General features: G+C 49.0%; 1 protein-coding gene across 3 annotated transcripts in view; it reads right to left on the bottom strand.

The window, feature by feature from the left end:
- Positions 1-10923: 10923 nt before the first annotated feature.
- Positions 10924-17066, bottom strand: part of LOC147111958 (E3 ubiquitin/ISG15 ligase TRIM25-like) — a 77172-nt gene continuing 71029 nt past the window's right edge. The window contains exons 6-7 of one of the 3 annotated variants that reach the window (XM_085999370.1): positions 14861-14995; positions 10924-13779 (exon numbers count right to left, since the gene is read on the bottom strand). In XM_085999370.1, coding sequence (XP_085855496.1) covers positions 13259-13779; positions 14861-14995 — 656 coding nt within the window. In that variant the 3' untranslated portion in view covers positions 10924-13258. The remainder of the gene's footprint in view (positions 13780-14860; positions 14996-17066) is intronic. The other 2 variants (XM_085999369.1, XM_085999371.1) reach the window with 2 other exon arrangements.

The raw sequence follows: 17066 nt of genomic DNA, 5'->3' as shown, positions 1-17066 counted from the left end.
TCACGCTGCTTCTTGTAGCAGGCAGAGCTTTGTGATCGGTCTTTCCAGGGTACTGGTCTTGGTTTGCAAACAAACGCAACGAACAACGCCTCTGGAATCTGGCAAGGTCTTAATTATTTTTCCCATCAACCAAGAATTTCTAGGGGCTGAATCATCCACGATTAAGATGATGTCTCCGGCAATGAAGTTCCTCTTTACTTTGGACCATTTTTGACGCTCCTGTAGCAGAGGTAAGTATTCTCTTGTCCATCTGGTCCAGAAAAGGTCTGACAGATACTGAACATGCCTCCACTTCCGACGTGCATACAGATCTTCTTTTTTGAAGACTCCCGGGGGCATGACTGGCTGTGTTTTCAACAACAACAGGTGGTTCGGGGTCAGGGCTTCGAGGTCATTGGGATCATCTGATGTCTTAGTTATCGGTCGGTCATTAATGATGGCTTCAACCTCACACAGAACGGCTTGAAATCCCTCATCGTCAAGCACCTGCAGTTTCAGTACAGAACTGAGTAGTTTTCTTACGGTGCGTATCTGTCTTTCCCAGACACCTCCATGGTGGGATGCAGCCGGTGGATTGAAGATCCACTTAATTCCTGTTTGCATCATGGCTTCCTGTATTTTAAGCTGATTCCAACCTTCAATAGCTTCCCGTAGTTCGCTCTCTGCTCCGACAAAATTAGTGCCATTATCAGAACGCATAATGGACACCTGTCCTCTTCTACAGACAAAGCGCCGCAGGGCGTTAATACAGGAATCAGTGTCAAGCGTGTGTGCCACCTCAATATGAACTGCTCTGATGGTCAAACAAGTGAAAAGCACACCATATCTCTTGACAAGGCTCCGTCCTCGCTTTACCTCAAAAGGCCCAAAATAGTCCACCCCTACGTTTGTAAATGGGGGCTTGTCTGGTAACAAATGGTCTTCAGGCAGGTCTGCCATTTTCTGCTCCCCAGCTCTAGCGTGTAACCATCTGCAAACAATGCATTCAGAGAGTATTTTTCTTATTACAGAATTAGCTCCTGGAATCCAGTATCTTTGTCTTAGCTTCGCAAGCACGTGGTTCCTCCCACTGTGTCCAATACTCTGGTGTATATGCTGAAGAATGAGAGTAGTAACCCGGAGGTCCTTAGAAAGGATAGCAGGATGCTTGGCCTCCTCTGGCATAGCAGATTTGTTTAGTTGCCCTCCCACCCTCAGTACTCCATCTTGCAGTGTAGGGTCCAGCTTGTAGATATGACTACCTTTCTTGATTGGAGTATTTCGCTGTAAAGCTTCGATTTCTTCTGGATATCTTTGTCTTTGACTGAAGCAAACTATCTCCATCTCAGCCTTGGCCAAATCCTCCACGGTCAATGAATTCTTACCCAATGTGGTCTTGTGCTGGTGCATATATTGCTGTAGAAGCATTCTCTGCTTATCAGGGTTACTTTCAGACTGATGGATAGTGGCTCGATACTCTTTTCTCTTACCGCTCAGGTGTAGCAGCAACTCTTTCAACCTTAGAAACCATGCAACTGCTTTCCTCAACTGGTGCCATCCTGAGAAATGGTTAACAAGCTTGTTCACTGTGTCAAAGTTCTCTTTCGTAGTTATGAGATTTGCTGTGACTGATCTCTTGACTTCGACGTCGTCTTCAGCAATCTGACTTGGCATATCTGGTCTTTCTGGCCATGATCTCTCTGTTTCCAGCAGATAACTTGTGCCTTGTATCCAAGTTTCACTCCTCATGAAGTTTTCAGCCTTCAATCCCCGTGAGGCTTGATCTGCTGGGTTTAATGAGGTGTTTACATACCTCCATTGAGATGGTTGTGTAGCTTCTCTAATGGATGAGATTCTGTTTGCTACGAAGGTCTTGAAGCGTATCTTCTCATTCTCTATATACTTCAGCACCGTCGTGCTATCCGTCCAGAAGACAGATTCTTCTAATGGGTGCTGTAACTCTTTCCGCATCACCTGGTCAACTTTAACTGCAACAACCGCTGCCGTCAACTCCAGTCTCGGGATGGTAACCTGCTTCAGCGGAGCCACCCTGGATTTCCTGATGAGGAAGGCACAATGTTTCTGGCCCTGTTGATTTGTCAGCAAGAGGTAAGTAGCCGTGCCATAGCCGTCCTCACTGGCGTCCGAGAAATGATGTAGTTGAGCCGTCTTTGTAACTCCAAAACTCACAGGCTTGATGCATCTACTGACGTTGAAGCTAGAAAGTTGTTGCAAATCTGTCAACCATCTGAGCCATCTCCGAGCTTGACCTTCTGGGATATCTTCATCCCATCCTCTCTTGTCTCTACACAGCTCTCGTAGGATCAGCTTCACTGGCAGAATGAGTGGTGCCAGGAATCCAAGAGGGTCGTAGATGGAACTGACCACGGAGAGAATCCCTCGTCTTGTGGATGGTCTTTCGTTCACCATTATTCTGAAGTTGAACGTGTCTGACTCAATGCACCATTGTACACCAAGAGCTCCCTCCATAGGAAGGACATCGTGGCTCAGGTCCAGATCTTTGACTTCAGTGGCTCTTTCCTTTTCTGGGATAGAAGCTAGAACTGCTCTGCTGTTGCTTATCCACTTAGTCAGATGGAATCCTCCATTCGAACACAGAGTTCTAAGGTCTCTTGACAGTGCAATGGCATCGTCTTCTGTTGACACGGACTTCAGACAGTCATCGACATAAAAGTTTCTGAAGATTGTCTCCACAGCCTCTGATGGTGCTTTGCCTTTGCCATCTTCTGCAGTTTTTCTGAGAGCGTAGCTTGCACAGCTGGGAGATGATGTTCCGAACAAGTGTACAGCCATTCTACATTCCACCATAGCTTGACTAATGTCGCCGTCTGGCCACCAAAGGAAACGCAGAAGATCAGCATCTTCATCAGAGATTCTGACTTGGTAGAACATTGATTCTATATCTGCCATCATGGCAACGAGCTCTTGTCTAAACCTCGTCAAGACGCTAATGAGGGTATTAGTAAGATCAGGACCTTGAAGCAGCTGGTCATTCAGTGAAGTTCCTCTGAATGAGGTGGCGCAGTCAAACACTACACGGATCTTTTTCTTCTTTGGGTGATACACACCGTGATGAGGAATGTACCAGACCCTTCCATCGTCTCTGTTCAACTGTTCCTCGGGCACTTTTACAGCATTGCCTTTCGCTATGATGTTTCTCATGAAGCCTTTGTAGTCTTCGTGAAAGTCGGGGTTCTTGTTCAGCTTTCTCTTTAGACTGATGGCGCGCTGCTCTGCTATGCAGCGATTGTTCGGCATCTTCGCGGTCTGTCTTCTCAGTGGCAAACCAATGTGATAGTGGCCATCAATGAACTGTGTAGACCTTGTCATCAAATCCATGAACTGATGGTCTTCTTGTGACATCTCTGTCTTTTCCTCACAGCTGCGTTCTGAAAAGTCTGCGTTGAACTGCTGTATCAACAGCTCTTCAATGCTTGCGATAGAGATACGATTAACTGTTACATTTTGTCGTTGCTCCTTGTTCGACCTGTTGCCATCATCTCTCCTTACCGGTCCATTGACTACCCATCCAAGATCTGTCCTGACTGCGTAGGGTCCGTCATCCTTGTTGCTTATCACCTGCCATGGCTCCATAGTTTTGTAGGCATTGGTTCCAATTAATAGGCCAATTTCTGCTTCAATATATGGGAGACGCACCTTTTCCAGGTAAGGCCATCTCTCCACATCCTTCTGCAGGGCTAAGTTCCCTATTTTAACAGGAATCTCCCTCTGTGTGAAAACATTAGGCAGGTCTATGAAGTCCTTCTCTTCAAGTCCACACACTTCTAAGTCTGACAGGGCATAACTTTGCATTGACTTCTCATGACCCATGGTGTGTAATAGGATTTCTGTTCTTCTGCCTCTAACGTTCAGCTGTCGCATGAGTGATTCTGTGCAGAACGTTGCTGAACTACCTGGATCCATGAAGGCGTAAGTCTCCACAAACTTCTCACTCCTCTTAGACTTAATCTTTACAGGTACGATGGCAAGAATACAATCACTGTCACCGGCCCCAGTGAATCCACAAGTCTCTGGTTCCAGCGACACCAGAGCACTTGAAACAACCTTCTCGTCGGTATTGTTTTCTTCACTCTTCTTAGAGACTTGTTCTTCTTTGTGGCTATGCAGCAGACTGGGATGTTTCCGAGTGCACTCTCTGCATGTTGTTCTTTGCTTACAGTTTCTACTCAGGTGCCCCTGAGAGAGACATCCAAAACATAGGCCAATGTACTTCAGAAATTCGATTCTGTCTTTATGTGGCTGTGCTTTGATGTCACTGCAGAAATCCAATGTATGATTCTTCTGGCAGAATAAACATAGCTTCTGAAAGGCATTAGCAGGTGAAACTGTGCTGCTCTTTTTGGGAGATGAGTTCTGAGACTTTTCTTCCCCAGCCGGAGTGACGATAGTTGCAAAGCTGCTTCCCCTGGAACCACGTTTCCTGAGAGTCTTTGATTCAGCAGGCTTGACTTTCACTCTTCCATCAATAGTTGGGCTGACATCCTGGATGTTTCCAAACAATGGGTCCCTAGCAATTTTAGCCTGTTTGTCTATGAAATTCACTAAGTCTGCAAACCTGGCTCTACTTTTCCGTCTCTCCATTATCTCAAAGGCTGTTCTTCTCCATTGTTCTCTCATCCTGTAAGGAAGCTTAGAGATGATGATTCTCATAGTCATAGGATTGTCCATCTCTTCCATGAATTCAACATCCTCCATGGTGTTGCGACATCCTATGAGAAAAAGAACATATGTGTTCAATGCCCCCCCGTCCTCCGATCTGATCTGTGGCCACTTGATAGCCATTTCAATATATGCAGTGGCTATCTTCAGCTCATTACCATAGTGCTCCTGCAGCAACTTCCTGGCTTCTATGTATCCCCGGTCCGGTCTCATGTGTTCACAGCTTCTGACCAGGCCTTGTGGTTTACCACTGGTGTACTGTCCCAGGTAGTACAACTTATCACTGCGGCTCTCTGTTTTGGAGTCAATGGCTTGTTCGAAGGATCTGATGAAGGGCTTATACTTGAGTGGGTCGCCTTGGAACACTGGTATGTCTCTTTGAGGGCGTCAAAACAGATTCTGTTGTTTTACAAGCATCTCTGTAATTTTGTTCTGATGTTGCATCACTCGGTATAGGCTTCTCCCTGTGTCTTCAGGCCTCTGGTGGTCATCAGCAGGGTCTAGTCTAGACCGTCTGACGTCTGGGGTAGCATCACGTGCTCTTGTTAGTGGAGAGGCCTCTCTTCCATGCTGTAATGCCAGGAGATGGCCTTCAGACTCTCTTTTAACTCTTGAAGGTGCCCTGGATCTAACTCTGTGTGACAACATTGACTGGCAGTATTCGTTCATGCCATCCTGTGAGCCTTCATAATCTTCATACACACTCAACTTGGCATCTGAGACCGCAATAGCTGTTTTTATCTCCAGCTGTTCGTTCTTTGCCTGCACTTGGGCCTGTTGGGCCTGCAGTTGGGCCTGTTGGGCCTGCAGTTGGGCCTCTTCCCGTTCAAGAGCTTGCTTCTCCACTAAGGATGCTGCGTGCGCCATCAACGCTGCCCGTTCAACCTCCTCTCTCATGCGTCGCGACGAGCATGTGGTAGAAGCGACTGACCTGTGTCCAGAAACAGAGCTACCTTCTTTTCGATTTTTGCTCAGTCTGGCTGAAGTCTCTGAAATGCTATCATCTGGTCCGACTTCATCGTCATCTTTATCTTTCTCTGCTGTATCAGCATCCTGATGAATCTTTAACATCCACTCTTCTGTGGCCTTGACATAGTCCTTAATGCTGGATGATTTAAGATCAAACCAGTTGTGCTGATCAGCGTTTCCCTCTTCTTCAGACAGAAGTGCTAATACATCTTCATTGAGTACATTAAATTCTTCATGCAACTTGGAGAAATCATAATGCATTATGTCTTCAGCTTTCTTAATAGTAGCATTATCTTCCATGAGACAATCAATTATCTTCATTTTTCCAGTTATCTGAGCTAATTTAGCCCTCCTTGCACCTATGCTTCTATGTAACTTCTCTTCCATTGCCTTTGGGGTGAGCTTTACTTCCCTCTTTTGGCCAACAATCCTTCTGGCTGGGGGAAGCTCCTCACGGCTCCATAAGGCCTCGGCCATTTTACCCGCAGCTCTTATTTAGCTTCTCAATAGAATGAACAAGGTAAGTAACAGTCACTGTACCTTCGCTTTCTTATATTGTCGTCTGGCTCCGTGACCATTCATGTATACGTTCGCCGACAATTCCGTCCTTTCCTTCTTAGGGAGCAAGTTTTTGACTAATGTAGTGGCGCTTCGTAATTTCCAAACATGCAGCCACTGAGCTTTGAGGCTTTTAACAACGAGTAGATGCGTGTCGAAATAATACATTCCAAAACATAACTTTGTCTTTAAACTGTTTACTGTAACACCTTACAAACAGAATTACAAAGCAAAACACGTTTAAACGAACACGGTCAAAAACTGTATTGCTCCAGCCCTCAAAGCCTTTACCTTCTCTCTAGCCTCGTGGAGCTTGAACTGTAAAATGGCTGGATACCATGTGACAAGCTTAAGGACTGTACCATTGTAGCAAGAATAAAGGGGGTGTCTCAGACTATACTACTGGAACAAGAAAATAGGGGGTTTCTCAATACAATAAGTCAGTCAGGTAAATTAACTGTATTATACTATTTAACCAATATTTTAAAGTATTTTCTTTCTTAAACTTTCATGACACAAAATTGGTGGAGTGGTAAATAACGAGGAGGGAAGCCTCAGGCTACAGGATGTTATAGACGAGTTGGCCAGATGGGCAGAACAGTGGCAAATGGAATTTAACCCGGAAAAGTGTCAGGTGATGCATTTTGGGAGGACTAACAAGGCAAGGGAATACACAATGAATGGTAGGACCCTAGGAAGGACAGAGGATCAGAGGGACCTTGGTGTGCATGTACATAGATCCCTGAAGGCAGCAGGACAGGTAGATAAGGTGGTTAAAAAGGCATATGGGATACTTGCCATCATTAGCCGAGGCATAGAATATAAGAGCAGGGAGGTTATGATGGAGCTGTACAAAACGCTAGTTAGGCCACAGCTGGAATACTGTGTGCAGTTCTGGTCGCCACACTATAGGAGGGATGTGATTGCATTGGAGAGGGTGCAGAGGAGATTCACCAGGATGTTACCTGGGCTGGAGCGCTTCAGCTTTGAAGAGAGACTGGACAGGCTGGGATTGTTTTCCTTAGAGCAGAGAAGGCTGAGGGGGGACCTGAGTGTGGTGTACAAAATTATGAGGGGCATAGGTAGGGTAGATAGAAAGGAACTTTTCCCCTTAGTAGAGGGGTCAATAACCAGGGGGCAGAGTTTCACGGTAAGGGGCAGCAGGTTTAGAGGGGATTTGAGGAAAAACTTTTTCACCCAGAGGGTGGTTGGAATCTGGAACTCACTGCCTGAAAGGGTGGTAGAGGCAGGAACCCTCACAACATTCAAGAAGCATTTAGATGAGCACATGAAATGCCACAGCATACAAGGCTACGGACCAAGTGCTGGAAAATGGGTTTAGAATAGACAGGGCTTGATGGCCGGCGCGGACACAATGGGCCGAAGGGCCTCATTCTGTGCTGTATGACTCTATGACTCTTTACTGTTTAATCAGTGGTAAGATCAACAAGGCTTTAAACATTTCTAACTAATTGGTTTTATTAACGTTAAAATACAAGGGCCTAGAAATTGAGTTTGCCTCCGCCAGGGCTGTAGCGCCCGAAATTTAGCGCCAGCGTTAATTGCCGCTGCGCCCGCCAAAAATTCAGCTGCGCCGCGCCCAGACGGCTGCGGGCGCTAATGGAGGGTGTCAGCGCCTCGCAATGGGCGCTGAATGCAGGATTGCGGCACTAATCCCCCGCTGCGGCACCCGATGCGGTGCGGCAGGCTGGGGTACTGCAGGCCTCCTCCTTCTGTTAAGGAGGAGCTGCCTGCAGCCGACCGCTGGCCGGTGGAATCGCACGAAAAATGAGCCCGGCACCTGGAGAAGTGCCGGGCTCGAGGCCCACACACATCTGTGCCGCGGGGGGGTGGTGGAGGAGTCCGGGGAGGGAGGTGCGGGCAGGCGGCCGCCGGGAAAGCGGCCGGCCGCCGCGCCACCTTAATGCGCCGGCGCTAAGTCCAGCAAGAAACTTTTGAAAAATCGTTGGTTGCGGCTGCCACGGGCGAGGCGGCCGCAACTGAATTTCGGCGTCCGGCCGCGTTACCACGGCAACCGGGACGCTGCGCACACCGATGACGTCATCGGTGCCGGCGCAGCGCTACCGGCTAACGCCGATGGTGGGGCCCAAATCAATTTCCGAAGCGGCTATAATTCCGGCGCAAGGCCCTCTAGCGCCTCTAATTGGGCGCTAACCCCACTCAATTTCTAGGCCAAGTAGTTTTACAGATAGAGATTCATACAAGCTTTAAGTCAGTGGTACAACTCAACTCAGAATGGTCAATTCTTCTGCTTCGGGAGACTGAGGGGTTAATTCTCCATCGCCATCCTGTGTGGTGATCTTCTGTTCTGTCTCATGGACTGTCTCCTTCCATCTTACTAAAATGGCTGGTTTATACCCTTCTTGCTGGCAAAATCACACAGTTGGTACTTTTCCACTCTCTCTCTTTCCCACGGTTTAAAACAAGTTGATACGACAGCATCTGATGTTTACAGCAGTTCCTCACAAACCATCAAGGCCACGCGGCTGTCTGACCTTTAACCTAGACAGTCTGCTGAATAAAACTTTCCCAATGTGGCCAACCTTCCCAGCATACCCCTCAACAGGCAGCTAAACAATTCCTTGGTTGAATTCATACTGTTATACAAACTCAGCTCCTTTAACAGGAAATTAATAACTGGGATTTAGAATTCCAAGATCCATCAGTCCTCCCTCAGTGAGTGTGAGAGATCAAACAACTCCCTTTAAATCATTCATGGAATCTGAATTGTGCTCACCACAATCGGGCCCCGCCCACAGCATCACCAGGGGGAGGGGCCTGAGAACCCAGCCCACAGCATCACCAGGGGGAGGGGCCTGGGAGAGCCCCACCCACAGCATCACCAGGGGGCCGGGCCTGAGAGAGCCCCGCCCACCGCATCCCCAGGGGAGGGGCCTGAGAGAGCCCCACCCACAACATCACCAGGGGGAGGGGCCTGAGAGAGCCCTGCCCACAGCATCACCAGGGGGAGGGGCCTGAGAGAGCCCAGCCCACAGCATCACCGGGGGGGGGTCTGAGAGAGGCCTGCCCACTGCATTGCCAGGGGGAGGGGCCTGAGAGCCCTGCCCACAACATCGCTAGTGGGAGGGGCCTGAGAGAGCCCCGCCCACATCACCACCAGGGGGAGGGGCCTGAGAGAGCCCTGCCCACCACATCACCGGGGGAACATAAGAACATAAGACGTAGGAGCAGGAGTAGGTCATTTGGCCCCTCGAGCCTGCTTCGCTATTCAATAAGATCATGGCTGATCTGATCTTGGCCTCAACTCCACTTCCCTGCCCGCTCCCCGTAACCCTTGACTCCCTTACCATTCAAAACTCTGTCTATCTCCACCTTAAATATATTCAATGACCCAGCCTCCACAGCTCTCTGGGGAAGAGAATTCCAAAGGTTCACGACCCTCTGAGAAGAAATTCCTCCTCATTTCCGTTTTAAATGGGTGCCCCCTTATTCAGAAATTATGCCCCCTGGTTCTAGATTCCCCCATGAGGGGAAACATCCATTCTCTCATTCATTCCTCCCCAGTTTGTGTTTCTCTCTCTCTCTTACCCAGTTGCTCTCTCAGGACTTGGAGTTTCCCGGTGAACTTCATTGGCCCTGATGTCGTCATCTTCATAACTGGCAATGAAGCAGTGTTTCCAGATAACAGGGGTGTCAGCAGGGCTCAGGCATCGGCGACTGGTTACAAGCCACGGTAGCCAGGGTACTGTGCAAACAATAAATGAAACACTGTGCAAACAGGGGCCCTTTCACCCGAGTCACCAGCAGGAGCACTCGGGAAAACAATCGCCTATCCCAGTAGACTCCCACCAAAAATGGGAGGGTTGGGAACCCTACTCCTGGTCCAGCTATGCGTCGAATTTAAAATTCTCATCCTTGTTTTCTCATCTCTTCATTGCTTCACCCCTCCCCATCTCTGTAGATTCCTCCAGCCCTACAAACCTGCAAGAACTCTGACCTCCTCAACTCTGACCTCCCAGGTATCCCCCACTTCCCACATCTCACCATTGGCAGCCATGCCTTCAGCCATCTAGGCCCCAACCTCTGGAATTCCCTTCCTAAACCTTTCTGCTGCTCCACTTCTCGCTCTTCCTTGAAGACCCTTTTCAAAATCTACCTCTTATGACCAAGCTTTTAGTCACCTCTAGTAATAGCTGCTTCTTTAGCTCAGTGTCAATGTTTGCCTGATTACTATTCTGTGAAGCAGCTTGGTACGTTTTCCTGCATTAAAGACACAAAATAAATGTAAGGTTTTTTTTGGGTTTTACCTCCACCTGAACAGGCAAACTAGTTCATTCGAAAAATGAATTCAACTGAACCCAAATTCGAGGTAATAGTCATTAGTATCTTCCCCAAACCCTCATAAGATTGCCCGCAAACAATTTCTATCTGTAGCTAATGGGTCCACTAGGAGGCCCAACACAGCTTGTTAATAATAAGAAGGTAATGAATAACCCCAAGGTGTCTTACCGCCCCTCCACAGTTATGTCAATACCAGATGCCCTGTAGTCAGACGCTTCAGATTTTACTGTGTGAGGAGAGGTAAGTTGTACTAATTACTCATCAAACACAAATAATGAGCTACCCACTGAATCTCAAGCTGTGAATGAGAGCTAGATGCTGAAGCAAGTTACTGGCAGCAATTGAGATCATTATGTCACGACATGTCCTCTTTTGTCAACATGGAGACAGTAATCAGTTCACAGAGCATTTTATCAGTAAGATTGTAAACATCAGCTTTTTGAAATGGTCGGTAAAGTTCATGCAGTCAAATCTGCTTCTGTAATAACATGATCTCACCTCACTCAGGCATGTCAGATGTACAGTGCATCGCAGCAATTATCATTGAATGGATTTAACAGAATCAGTGCACCAACAATTTATAGGTTATTGATACTTACTTTGATTTTACAGAGGACCCTGCTATGAAAGTACAGTTCCACAAAAGCCTCTGGGTATTTAAGGAGTATAACACAAATTAATATATTTAACAGGTTTGCATTTTCTAATAGCAAGATGTCTTATTAAAAACAAATCATCCACACTGACAAGGCTTAATTAGAGTGCTTAAATATTCTTCGAAATACAGATTAAGAGATGAAAAGCAGTGAGTGTACCTCTGATCATAATTTTTCAGAATGTAATACAAACATATTAAAATTTGCATTAAAATAGTCCCTCATCACCTCAGAAAGATTCTTTCTGCAGTGCAGCAATGTTTATGTAGCTGGACAGCATTATTAGAACATTAAAACCCTAATGGACAATTAAAATACTGCAAAAGAAATAGCCCACAGCATCAGCGGGGGAGGGGCCTGAGAGAGCCCCGCCCACAGCATCTCCAGCGGGAGGGGCCTCAGAGAGAGCCCCACCCACAGCATCACCAGGGGAGGGGCCTGAGTGAGTGCCCCACCCACAGCATCACCGGGGAGGGGCCAGAGAGCCCCGCCCACAGCATCACCAGGGAGGGGCCTGAGAGAGCCCCGCCCACAGCATCACCGGGGGAGGGGCCTCTGAGAGAGCCCCGCCCACACCATCCACAGGGGGAGCAGCTTCAGAGAGAGCCCCACCCACAGCATCACCAGGGGGGGCCAGAGAGAGAGCCCGGCCCACTGCATCACCAGGGGAGGGGACTGAGAGAGATCCCCGCCCACAGCATCGCAGGGGGAGGGCCTGAGAGAGAGCCCCGCCCACAGCACCACAGGGGGAGGGCCTGAGAGAGAGCCCCGCCCACAGCATCACAGGGGGAGGGCTGGAGGGAGAGCCCTGCCAATAGCATCAGGGGAGGGGCCTCAGAGGGAACCCCACCCACAGCATCACCAGGGGAGGGGCCTCAGAGGGAGCCCCGCCCACAGCATCAACAGGGGAGGGTCCTGAGAGAGAGCCCCGCCCACAGCATCACCAGGGGAGGGGCCTCAGAGTGAGCACTGCCCACAGCATCACCAGGGGCGGGGCCTGAGAGAGAGCCCCGCCCACAGCATCACCAGGGGCGGGGCCTGAGAGAGAGCCCCGCCCACAGCATCACCCAGGGAGGGGCCTCAGAGGGAGCCCCGCCCACAGCATCACCAGGGGAGGGGCCTGAGAGAGAGCCCCACCCACAGCATCACCAGGTGGGGTGGCTCAGAGGGAGCCCCGCTGACAGCATCACCAGGGGAGGGGCCTCAGAGGGAGCCCCGCCCAAAGCATCACCAGGGGAGGGGCCTGAGAGAGAGCCCCGTCCACAGCATCACCAGGGTTAGGGGCCTCAGAGAGAGCCCCACCCACAGCATCACCGGGGGAGTGGCCAGAGAGAGAGCCCCGCCCACAGCATCACCAGGGGGAGGGGCCTGAAAGAGAGCCCCGCCCACAATCTCACCAGTGTGCAGACCAGGAAGTGACATCAACAATAAACCCTCACCCCACCAGGAAGTTATCAGTGTCCCAACCAGGAAGTGACATCACAGACACATTTCCGAGGCCCCGCCCCAAACAAGTGACGTCACCCGATTCCCGGAGCTGGAAGTGATGTCACCGAGTCTCAGTTATGGGGCTTAATTTACCAGGGGGAGGGGTCTGAGAGAGCCCCGCCCACAGCATCACCAGGGGAGGGGCCTGAGAGAGCCCCACCCACAGCATCACCAGGGGGGGCCTGAGAGAGAGCCCCGCCCACAGCATCACCAGGGGAGGGGCCTGAGAGAGAGCCCCACCCACAGCATCACCAGGGGGAGGGACCTGATAGAGCCCCGCCCACAGCATCACCGGGGGAGGGGCCTGAGAGAGAGCCCCGCCCACAACACCAGGGGAGGGGCCTCAGAGAGAGCCTCACCCACAGCATCACCAGGGGGAGGGGCCTGAGAGAGAGCCCCGCCCACAGCATCACCAGGGTGCAGACCAGTAAGTGACATCATCATTGACCTCAGCCAGGAAATGACATCATCAGTGCCCCAGCCAGGAAGTGACATCACAGACCCGTTTCAGAGGCCCCAAACCGGAAGTGACGTCACCCGATTCCCGGAGCCGGAAGGATGTCGCCGAGTCTCAGTTATCGGGATTAATTTAACAGTTTTAGGGATTTGTTCCTACAATAAAATGCTGGAAACACGGGTTCAGTGAATGTGGTTTGAAATGTGTGTAAATGTGTCAGTGTGTCAGTGACCTGGTGAAATGACACAGTCCTAGCCTCGCAGTCCAACTGAACTCGGATCCTGACCCCAGACCCGAACCGTCCGAGGTCAGTGTCCTGGGAATTGTGCTGGGCCCAGAGATAACAAGAACCATAATATAAACCCCAGGATTTACTGCTGTCCCCAATGAGAGAGTTCTCCCCTGCCCTCTCGACGCTCCCACACACAATCCCGATTCCCCAGTAATTCCCATCAGTCTCCACATCCCAGGAATGGGATCCTGAAGAGAAGCTCTGGGAGCAGAGGACTTGGGAATAGTCTTTAAACCTCTCTGGGTGAGGTGGGTAGGGCTGTTTCTGTTCAGTCCGTGTCACTGATCTCAGATCATCAGACAGAACCAAGTTCCAGTTTGCTGTCTTTGGATCCAGGCTCATCGGTGAGCTTTGCCCTAGAGAGGAGAGAAGAGATTGGTCAGACAGGGTTATTCCACTCAGATCAATGATTGACAGCTGCAGGGTAGGAGTGTCAGTATTTCCCAGACAGTGTCAGCCCCATATTACCGGTTAGACTGGATTCTTCCCATGTTAAATCAATGGCCTTCAATCAGAATCCCTGTTCAATAGCAGTGTGTGAGCCCCAGTGCTGTACACTCAGGGCAAACACTGCAGTGAGACACACAGTAGCAGTCAGTTTAATCACACAAGCCCCTGGCACTGTGCACATGTTCTCCCAGACACAATGGAGGAGATTCACCGGCACACAACACATCCCACAGCCTCACAGTTACATCCCCACAATCTCAGCGCTGGCTGTACTGGGAACGCACAGCTCACAGGAGTGTGCCCGGGGCTCTCTCCCTCCTGTTACTGTTTATCCTGACTACAGGAATGTTCCTGGGCTCTCTACATCCTGTTACTGTTCATCCTGAATACAGGAGTGTGCCCGGGGCTCTCTTCCCTCCTGTTACTGTCCCATCCTCTATACAGGAGTGTGCCCTGGGCTCCCTCCCTCCTGTTACTGTTCATCCTGATTACAGGAGTGTGCCCAGGGCTCTCTCCCTCCTGTTACTGTTCATCCTGAATACAGGAGTGTGCCCAGGGCTCTCTCCCTCCTGTTACTGTTCATCCTGAAGACAGGAGTGTGCCCTGGGCTCTCTCCCTCCTGTTAGTGTCTTATCCTGAACACAGGTGTGTTGCCCTGGGCGCTCTCCCTCCTGTTACTGTTCATCCTGATTTCAGCTTTATTAAAGCCTCCACCATTTTACACACAGCAGTGAGGATTCAGTTGTGAATTGAGATGAATCTGAGGACCCTTCTGTACATTAAACTGTTGCTCCCTGTTCACTCTGAATTCACCAACACCCCCTCGGGCCCAGGGTCTGAGACTCTGTGAGAAGGGAACAGGTGCAGGAACTCGACCCTCAAATCCCTCACACTGAACCCTGACTGACGAAACAACACAGAAAGACAAAGGGTTAAATAGAAATTTAAAACTGTCAGAGTGATCCCCGTTTCAGATTCTAAACACACATTGGGATACTCCCTCTCTCCCCCTGATCCCAGTCGACTGTTTGATGGCGCTCTGTGGGACAGGGGCTGTCCCAGAGGAGCTGTGTGGGGGAGGAGTTACGTTCGAAGGGCCCCTGTATTCGGTGGAAGCTGGCACTGTAAACAAAGCAGACGGTGATTGGGAATTGTGACACAGCGAGGTCCCGACTCCTTCATATTACTCGATGGGGGTTTATATATTCCATACTTAGATATTCTGACATTACAACTGTGACTACACCTCAAAAATAGAACTTCATTGGCTGTAAAGCACCTTGGGACCTCCTGAGGTTGTGAAAGGCGCTATATAAATGCAAGACTTCCTTTTTTTTACTTTACTCTTTAATAATACTGACGGCCCTGTGATGAACGGTGCCCCTTTAAGAGACACTCTGATTAAACATAAGAATTTGGAGCAGGACTAGCCCCTACGGGCCTTCGAGCCTGCTCCGCCATTCAATAAGATCATTGCTGAACTTCGATCTCAACTCTACTTTCCCGCCCGGTCCCCATACCCCTTGATTTCCCTGGAGTCCAAAAATCTATCGATCTCAGCCTTGAATATACTCAACGACTCAGCATCCACAGCCATTTGGGGTAGAGAATTCCAAAGATTCACAACACTCTGAGTGTCGAAATTCCTCCTCATCTCAGACTTAAATCCTGAGATTATGCCCCCTAGTTCTAGACTCTCCAGCCAGGGGAAACAAACTCTCCTATATGTTTCAATGAGATCCCCTTTCATTCCTCTAAACTCCAGAGAGAATAGGCCCAATCTACTCAATCCCTCCTCTCATCCCAGGGATCAATCTAGTGAACATTCGTTGCACCTCCTCTAAGGCATGTATGTCCTTTCTCAGATAAGGACAACAAAACTGCACAGTACTCCAGGTGTGGTCTCACCAAAGCCCTATACAATTGTAGTAAGACTTTCTGACTCTTGTACTTCAACCCACTTGTAATAAAGGCCAACATGCAATTTGCCTTCCTAATTGCTTGCTGTATCTGCATGCTAACTTTCTGTTTTCCCTGTACGAGGACACCTAAATCTCTCTGATCACCAATATTTAATTGTTTCTCACCTTTTAAAAAATATTCTGTTTTTCTATTCTTCCTACCAAAGTGAATAACCTCACATTTCTTCACATTATACTCCATCTGCCACCTTATTGCCCACTCATTTAACCTGTCTCTATCCCTTTGCAGGCACTTTGTGTCCTCCTCACAGCTTACTTTCCCACCTAGCTTTGTATCATCAGCAAACTTGGATACATTGCACTCGGTCCCTTCATCCAAGTTGTTAAAATAGATTGTAAATAGCTGAGGCCCAAGCAATGATCCTTGTGGCACCCCACTAGTTATAACATGCCAACTGGAAAATGACCCGTTTATCCCTACTCTCTGCTTTCTGTCCTTTAACCAATCATCTATCCATCCTAATAAATTGCCCCCAACCCCATGAGCCCTTATCTTGTGTAGTAAACTTCTATGTGGCAACTTATTGAATGCCTTTTGGAAATCCACTGGTTCCCCTTTATCTACCCAGCTAGTTGCATCCTCATAAAACACTAATAAATTTGTTAACCATGATTTCCCTTTCATAAAACCATGTTGACTCTGCCTAATCATACTATGACTTTCTAAGTGCCCCATTATCACTTCCTTAATAATAGATACCAGCATTTTCCTGATGGCTGATGTCAGACTAACTGGCCTGTATTTCCCTGTTTTCTCTCTCCCTCCTTTCTTGAATAGCGGGGTTACATTTGCTACCTTCCAATCTGCTGGGACCGTTCTAGAATCTAGGGAATTTTGGACGATCACAACCAATGCATCCACTATCTCTGCAGCCACCTCTTTTAGAACCCTAGGATGTAGGCCATCAGGTCCAGGGGATTTGTCGGATTTTAGTCCCATTAGTTTCTCAAGTACTTTTTGTTCACTGATATTAATTACTTTAAGCTCCTCACTCTTATCAGTCTCTTGGTTCCTCACTATTTTGGGTATGCTTGGCAGAGTATAACCCGCCCCTACCTGGCCCATGGGGGGTGAAGCTCTGGCCCATTACAGTGAGGAATGTTTAAAGCAGGTGTTACTGGGGGCTGAGGATTAATCTCAGGCTCCTGATCCACAGACACAGGGAGCTGATATTAAAGTTCGGGATATTCACTGTCTGAACACAACTAAC

The sequence above is a fragment of the Somniosus microcephalus genome, chromosome 10 (assembly GCF_052327205.1).
Source record: "Somniosus microcephalus isolate GS21.2 chromosome 10, FLI_Smic_1.0, whole genome shotgun sequence".
NCBI lineage: Eukaryota > Metazoa > Chordata > Chondrichthyes > Squaliformes > Somniosidae > Somniosus > Somniosus microcephalus.
This window is presented reverse-complemented; position numbering and strand designations above follow the sequence as displayed.